The following is a 7,713-nucleotide window of genomic DNA, read 5'->3' on the forward strand; positions in this document are numbered from 1 at the left end:
TATTGTGTTGTTTTTCTATTTTTGTCTCGTTAGATCAAAATAAATCTAAATATGATCTAATAGTCGGTTGAAAATTATTAGCAAAAACATATATACTGGGGCTCTTTTAATTATTCGAACAAGCTAGTTAAACCTCGATTAAGTAATAATCGATAAAATAATTTCGCTAAAATAATATTTTTTTTTCGTTCCAATATAATGTACATAGTATATTTTTACCCCCGATAAAGTAATAAACTCGTTAAAATAATATTTTTTTCCCGTTCCAATATAATGTACAGTGTATTTTTACTCCCGGTAAAGTAATAAACTCGCTAAAATAATATTTGTTTTTGGTTCTGACCGTATTACATTAAAAAGGTTTAACTGCAAGTAGTTAGGAATCTCCCTGTGTAAATTAATAAATTTACCTATTTGATAATTATTTATTTTAATTTTAGAAATATATTTTTTGGAGCTAGTATTTACAAGTTTCACAAGCAACGGTGATTGTGATATGCAGGTTTAGATGTATTGACTGAAAACTGGGGAAACAAAAATATCAGAGTGAAGCGAGACATGTTACAAACTGGGCCTTTCATTCGAGGTGCGTAGGGGACCCAAAAACATAATTCTTGTTAATTACGCCTCCACGATTATCATTTCTTGTTCATGCCATGTTTCTACCCATTTTTTGACATTGTCAAACTTTACATTGCACCAATGTTTGTCTGTAATTTCATAGTGTTATAAAAATCGGAAATCGAATTACATCGGTTGACGTACCGATTTACGATTTATCGAAAATCGGGGATTTATATTTCAACGTTAGTTTCATATTTTCAAGCAATTTTTCTGAAAATCCATTACTTGTAACTTGACATTTTTGCGCACATTTTCGAGTATCTTGATAGCATAGTTAAAATAACAATTTCTAAAATTTCTTGTTTTGAATAAAATTATGTAACTTAAACTTTTATTTATAATAAAAAATAAATAATTATTATTTACTAGGCAGTCATGTTTGCATTTAAAATGAAAATGAAATAGAGAGTAGTTTTTTGTCGAAGAAAGATGAAAGTAAATGTCAAAATACCAAAACTTCCCTTCATTTTTTTATGATTTTCCTAATATATTTAAAAAAATTAAATTGTAAAATCATGAAGCTTTACTGATAACGTCCGGACAAAGTTGATGATATATACTTTTCTTTGAGTGAAGCCATGTACAACATGAATAAGAACTTGTTGGCTGTTGCACACTCCGGCTACAGCAAAAGTACCCAAGCTCAATCCAAAAGATACTTTGATTTACCAACTAAACAGGTATAAACAACATCCCATTCTGCAGATTTTATAAAGAATATATGTGATATGTATCAGCTTCTCTACTAATCTTCCATTCTCATCGCGGTGATCAACCCGTCACCAGGTCGTCCTAGACAACAATATATAAAGGCAAACTATCCTACTTATGCTACATATAACTCTCAAATAGATGTATTTCATATTAGAATTTGACATGGAAAGGTATATGTAAAAGAACCTCTGTACAAGCCCGGAAGCCTGAAAGGGCTAAAAACCATAGGCAGGCAGTCCTAACTGCTGCATAAGTACTCTACTAAGTATATTATGTATAAATTTATATATTATACAGAACACAATACACACTACCATAAGCTGTCCAAAATTGTGAAACAAGAGTTTCACTGCAATATAAGAATTTGTCTGGTTCGAGATTGCATCTCAGAATTTAAATTCAATGTCCCAACTGCCAAAGCTATTAATAGCTTTAGGAAGCAGAGTACCCATAAATGTGCCTGTAAAAGAATTGAATATTAAATGATCAGTTTTTTATGCTCCAGTTGAAATGAGAGAGTTTTAAAAGATGTGCAGTTTCCATTACATTTACCTATAAACAGAGCCAAACTTAAGAATCTTCGGGAATGGATAGAAGTGGTAGATTTCTTGTTTCTCTTGCACTTGCGCCTTCTGCAGCTAATGAACTTTCCTCTCCTTTGGGATTTAACCTTTTTGGATCCATTCGCTGGACATCCTCTTTGGTATAGATAAAGATTTTACGAACCATGCCACAGAATTCCCTATGACATAAACAACAAACCAGAGTAAGGTCTTTCAGGCAATGAAATAGAGCGGAGTTGCTCTGAGACATCACATCATAAAATATATGTATATGATGTATCCTGTATCCATATGCATGCATTAATTTAAAGGTGATCCTTACTGCCATGGATCGTCTCCAACAAGCATCATATCACCCTCATCATCAGTATAAACAACTAGCCAATCCTTGCCCCGAGCCTTTAGCTCGCCATTGAATTCAAATAACTGGTCTAGTTCCGCTATAAGTTCATCATAGTCACTAAACTTAGTAAGGTCTACGGATCGACCTAGTGCAATCCCCTGCTTATGTACCTGAAAACAATTTCTTTATAAGTTTCACAAAGATGAATACAGCAAAGCATGACTGTGTGCAGACATATGAGTACCTTGGTACAACTCCTAGTTAGACTTCCCTGAACTTTCCCTTGACCATCTTTAGGAAGAGGCTGACTTTGGATTGGTTTCTCCTGCTCACAATTTTCAATAGGTTTGTCCCCCACGTTTGATTTCTCAGACCTTTGATCAGATTCAAAGGTAGGTGACTGATGCAAGTGTACCCCCAGTTGGGTAGCCTCAATCATTGTATTTCCATGCAACACTTCTGGCTCTCTTGTAACTGGGTTGCTGATGAGGGGTATTCCAAAAAGCTTACAGTGTCCATCACCAGGTTTCACTCCCTGCTGCTGGGCTGACATGTTTTTTGGTATCTGTTCTCTCGAATGTGCAGGTACATGAGAATAAGATGGAAGTGGTGGAGGCATCAACCAGTTCCCCTGCTGGTGATCATCTATCTGACCAGAAGGATGCATGGTGTAACCATTATAATTTCCATATCTAGTACTCCCTCGATTCTGGTAAGAAGCATCATTTTGAAAATGATTTCTAGTGACGGAGTCCGACAAACTCAGCGAGAGATTGGATTGCATCATGGACCATGGGGTTGACATTAAGTTGAATTTTCCATCCTTATTTGGCAATTGGACTTTTATTGAGTGGGGAGTAGCTACAGTTTGGGTACTTGAGGCAGTAGAAAAATCATTGGAGGAATTAGTTTGTCCACCAAAACCTGACAATAGATCTGTGAAAGATGATTCGGCCCTACCTAAGGGCGACCATTTCTCTGTCCTATATCTTTGCGTAGCAGAAACAGCATCCATTTTCTCCTCATCAGTGGGTTGTGTCCATGCCACAGGCTTAACAGATGAATCGGACTCGTTACTCTCAGCGAAAGCACCTCTCAAGGTCGGTATTTCTTGACCTTGCAAGACCCTTGAAAATGCACTAGCTGGCGAAGGGTCTACTGCTAATCTAGATGAACCTATATAAGAGTTACATAAGTATTTTAGATTAACTTGCACAAAGTATTAGATATCCAAGATGACCAGATGCGGAGAGTCATACCTTCTCTTGTAAGAACAGAGGAGTCCGGGGAAGAAGGCAACATGCTAGATCGAGGTCTTTTTGATCTTGGCACTGGGAGTGGATTTATTGCCGGAGGAGTAAGAGCAGGTTCTACATTCCACGGAGAAACTCTCTCTGGACGAGGTATACTAGAAATTTCATCCCACCGGACCTTCAGATATAATAAAATTAGTAAACATTATCAGAATTATAAATTTATGCGAACGGAAGGACGCAAGAGTTGCAAACCTTTAGAGACCTCCATTTAGAATCTGGCCATATTTTGGGATCAGACTCTTCAGTTCCAACTATGGTACCAGTAAACCTACAAGAAAGATATATATTAAAACCACATCCAAGATCATAACGAAGAAATGAGGCCACGCTCAAAAATGCAAACTTGATTAACCATACTTTTGTTCTGGCGCTTCTTCTCCTTCAAATCTCATTTTAAACCGCATTCCTATAGAATAATTGTTTTTAACCGATGCCGAGTACTGATCAAATGGAACAATAAACTCCGCAGGGCTAGTTCTGCAAAAGAACGATGAAAACAATCAGCTCAATACTCTAATAATATACATCTGATGAACATTACTACAAAAATATCATAACTGAAACTGGTCAAACTATAACTAATAATAATTGCCAATACTTAATAATAAAATTGAGCTTAATCTACATAATTTAACCTCGCTTGTTGTATATGATATTGGAAATTATTGTCAAAATTAATGCAACAGGAGTTTCAAACTATACTACTTTCTAAAGCTAGATCTTATTACTTGTCTACCGGCCACTATATATTGTATCTTACCTGGGCTTGTAATAAACTGTGAACATTGTGCCCGTCTGAATTGCATGCCAAGCTGTTGCAAGGACACCTAGATGCATACTGTGACTTGATATGACTGACGATGGAACATTAGCCTGCTGTCGCAAAGCTCGTCTAACACCAACCCGAAGGTCACCATTTTCACCCCTACAAGTTGTATAATTTTCAATTAGATACTATTAATACTAATACGCATGTAGTAAATACAGAATTTCACAGATAATGGATAAGATCTTGAACCTCAGAAATATAAAAGCATCCCCAGCGACGAGCCGTTTTGAGCTGACAAAGACACTCCAACCACTTTGAAGCAAGTGTCTCCTTGGTTGACCTGACATTGTTTTGTGGTATTAACATGTATGAGAAACAAATGTACACAGCCACTTTAATATGTTCCTTCTTGAGCATAGAAATTAAATCCTAGATTTTAACATAAAAACACATCTTGTTTTGATGAATATGCTAGACAGCTAGAAAGTTAAGCAGATACTTCTACTGAAGGTATAATTGGATATTAACATTATGCAGATGTCTTGCATAAAATAATTAATTGATATATATTAAGAAAACAAATACAATCATGATAATAAAACAAGAACTATCATCAGCTTCCTAGGTCAATGTTTACACAGTTTGACGAGAGAAAATGACCAAATTTCAAAAGTGTGATAGTGAAAGCATAGTAGCAAATACCCCGAAATATGTGTCTAAATCGCCAATCATTTCCATGCAAGTCCTTGGCCACTAACTCTTGTGTAGGAGGTTGCTTTGTCATGTCCTGTTGCATATATGCAATGTACGACAATTGAGAATGGAATTTTAATGTAATATAGAAATAAAATATAATCTAATGAAAACAGAGCACCCTACCAGTGGGGGTAGGCATTCATCAGCGTGTCTTCTCAACACTGAGAACCCTCCATGAGTACTCGTATCAGATGCAGTAAGTGTCTTGCAAAAGGAATGCACATGAAAGCGAGGTGGGGGAGGAGGTGCAGGATCCTTCTTTACTGCATTCTCATCTTGCTGGCATTATCAAAGTAAAGACACAAACATCAATCTATGTCTATCTATCTTAAAACCCAGGTACATATTACTATATAACTTGAAGCACTGCTTACATTTGCTTCGGGCATCAAAGTCACTTGCGCAAACACCTCGTCCGTATCCGCCTCAGCCTACATACATAGATCAACACAAATATCCCAATATTAGTCACTAGAATACTACACCAAACACTACTAATTCCATATAAACAGTAAAATCCACAAATTAACCTCTATAATTTAAACCACAAGCTCGACAAGAGCATTACCTTCAAATGTACATGAACAACACGACATAGTATCTTGGACGGAAGATTATAAGCAGGCATTTGTTGTTCAGCTACCTGATTAGTAGATGCCTCCACCTTACCAATACAAAACACAAAGCTCATCAGAATCAAAATAATCACAACACTATAAACCTACCTCGATCTGTAAACCTCTCAACACACCTTCTCCGTAACTAAAAAACTAATCATTTCTACACAAAATCCAAATCACCTACACATCATCACACAAATAAACCTCCTAATCACCACCATAATTCTCCTTAAAACTCGATACGAACAATATAACACATAATCATTTATCTAATCATTTCATAATATTTATATTTAAATTTGATTAAATTATTGTTAATTCATCACATACATCAAACACACAGCAGTACAGCACAATCAATAACACACATACTAATTATAGAAAAAAAAATACATTTATTAATCACTTTAAAGTTTAAGCAATAAATCACAAACAAACTTCATTTATTTTTATATATAAATTCTAAAATTAGTTTAATTCATTTAATTATTTAAAAAAAATACCTGTTCAATATGACCTTGAGGAAAATAATAAACGAGCTCACGCTCACATGGCACGTTAACTAACGGACCAGCACAAGCTCGCCATAACTCCGTGTAAAGCGCCGTCTCTGCATCAACTACACATACAAAAACAAAACATTAAACACGCCGGAAATTACAAATATCGCCGGAGACTCGCCGGAAAATCAACAAACCAGCCGGAACTTACCTCTACTACCGCCGGAAGGTGGATGAACAGTACGAGGACCTCTATCAACGTCGTTACGATCACTATATCCTGAAGAGAAGCTTTCTGCTTGCGCAGCGTTGCCTTTACTTGATATCTCTGAAGAAGCCATTGTTTAACTCGGTGTTGACTCGGTGTTAACTCGGTGTTAACTCGGTGTTAACTCAGATCTATCATCAATTTCACGGTTTGGTTGCTTTGTGAGAGAGAGAGTCTCGCTGGAGAGTTCGTCGGAGGAGACTTGAGAATGAATGTTGCACGCGATGGATAAATGAGAGAGAATGAGAGAGAGAGAGAGATGTTTTTTTTAATGCCAACAAACAAACAATGCCTTGGCAGAATAGTAGTGCTATCATAAATTGGTAAATTGAATTACGGTTAAGGTAATATTTTGGGGCACCACCTTTAAATACGACTCTATTTTGGAGACACCTAAAATATGAATATTTAATTTTATTCGATATGTCTTTTATTTTTGGAATTCGGAATCATCCAATTTTTAAACAATAATAATTGATTAAAATATACAAATATTTGATTGATACCAAAATATAGAGAAGATATTAGAAATCCCAAAAAGTTTTCGTAAATGTTGATTTGACATTTCGCAATTTCATATTTTTTCTAAAAATATAATAATATGTGATTCTACATGCATGTATATATATATATATATATATATATATTCTAACGAATTACACCTTCTATTTCATATTAGTAACTTTAAAAAAAAATCTCACAATATATATCATCTTTTAAGTTTCCATAATAAGGGATGGACAAAGAGTTTATGATCTTGCATGTAAAATGTATTAATCAATTAATATAATTATTTTATAAAACTTAAAATATTAGAAAAACATAAAAATATTAAAAAATGAAAATAAACTACTACTATGACACGGAGAGATATAATATGTCACTTCTTCTAAAAGTTAATTTTGGTAACATTTTTTGGATATTTAATAGGTAAATATTATTTTCAGAGCTGATTTTTAATTTCCGGAGGAAACAAAACAATACACAATTACCCATGCATACATAATAATAAAAGAAAAAAATAATATGAAAGATAATTTCATCTTTTCATTCTTTTTCAGTTCTGAAAATAAAAAATTTGTTCTGCAAATGACTTTTTCCTACTTAATATTACTGATCTCATAAGTCATCAATATATTACCGTCACTTCATTGATGATGTTTAGAAGATTGACATTTAATCATAAAAATAATAATATCACTAATTGATTGATGGAAATTTTATTTAGAAATATATTCCT

General features: G+C 34.5%; 1 protein-coding gene across 2 annotated transcripts; it reads right to left on the reverse strand.

Annotated features, from left to right (window-relative positions):
- Positions 1-1,462: 1,462 nt before the first annotated feature.
- Positions 1,463-6,770, reverse strand: LOC141717416 (auxin response factor 2B-like). Of its 2 annotated transcripts, XM_074519463.1 has the most exons (16): positions 6,534-6,770; positions 6,417-6,485; positions 6,209-6,324; positions 5,654-5,749; positions 5,460-5,516; positions 5,209-5,364; positions 5,032-5,116; positions 4,579-4,669; positions 4,321-4,485; positions 3,918-4,037; positions 3,753-3,828; positions 3,504-3,675; positions 2,489-3,420; positions 2,224-2,414; positions 1,891-2,080; positions 1,463-1,798 (listed from the first exon to the last, which is right to left on the reverse strand). In XM_074519463.1, exons 1-15 carry the CDS (start codon positions 6,544-6,546, stop codon positions 1,909-1,911), a joined length of 2,511 nt encoding a protein of 836 aa, XP_074375564.1. In that variant the 5' UTR covers positions 6,547-6,770; the 3' UTR covers positions 1,463-1,798; positions 1,891-1,908. The 2 variants fall into 2 exon arrangements, with proteins under 2 accessions (XP_074375564.1, XP_074375563.1); XM_074519462.1 differs by having other exon boundaries at positions 6,417-6,770.
- Between the last annotated feature and the right edge of the window lie 943 nt (positions 6,771-7,713).

This window comes from Apium graveolens, chromosome 4 (assembly GCF_009905375.1).
Source record: "Apium graveolens cultivar Ventura chromosome 4, ASM990537v1, whole genome shotgun sequence".
NCBI classification, from domain to species: Eukaryota; Viridiplantae; Streptophyta; class Magnoliopsida; order Apiales; family Apiaceae; genus Apium; species Apium graveolens.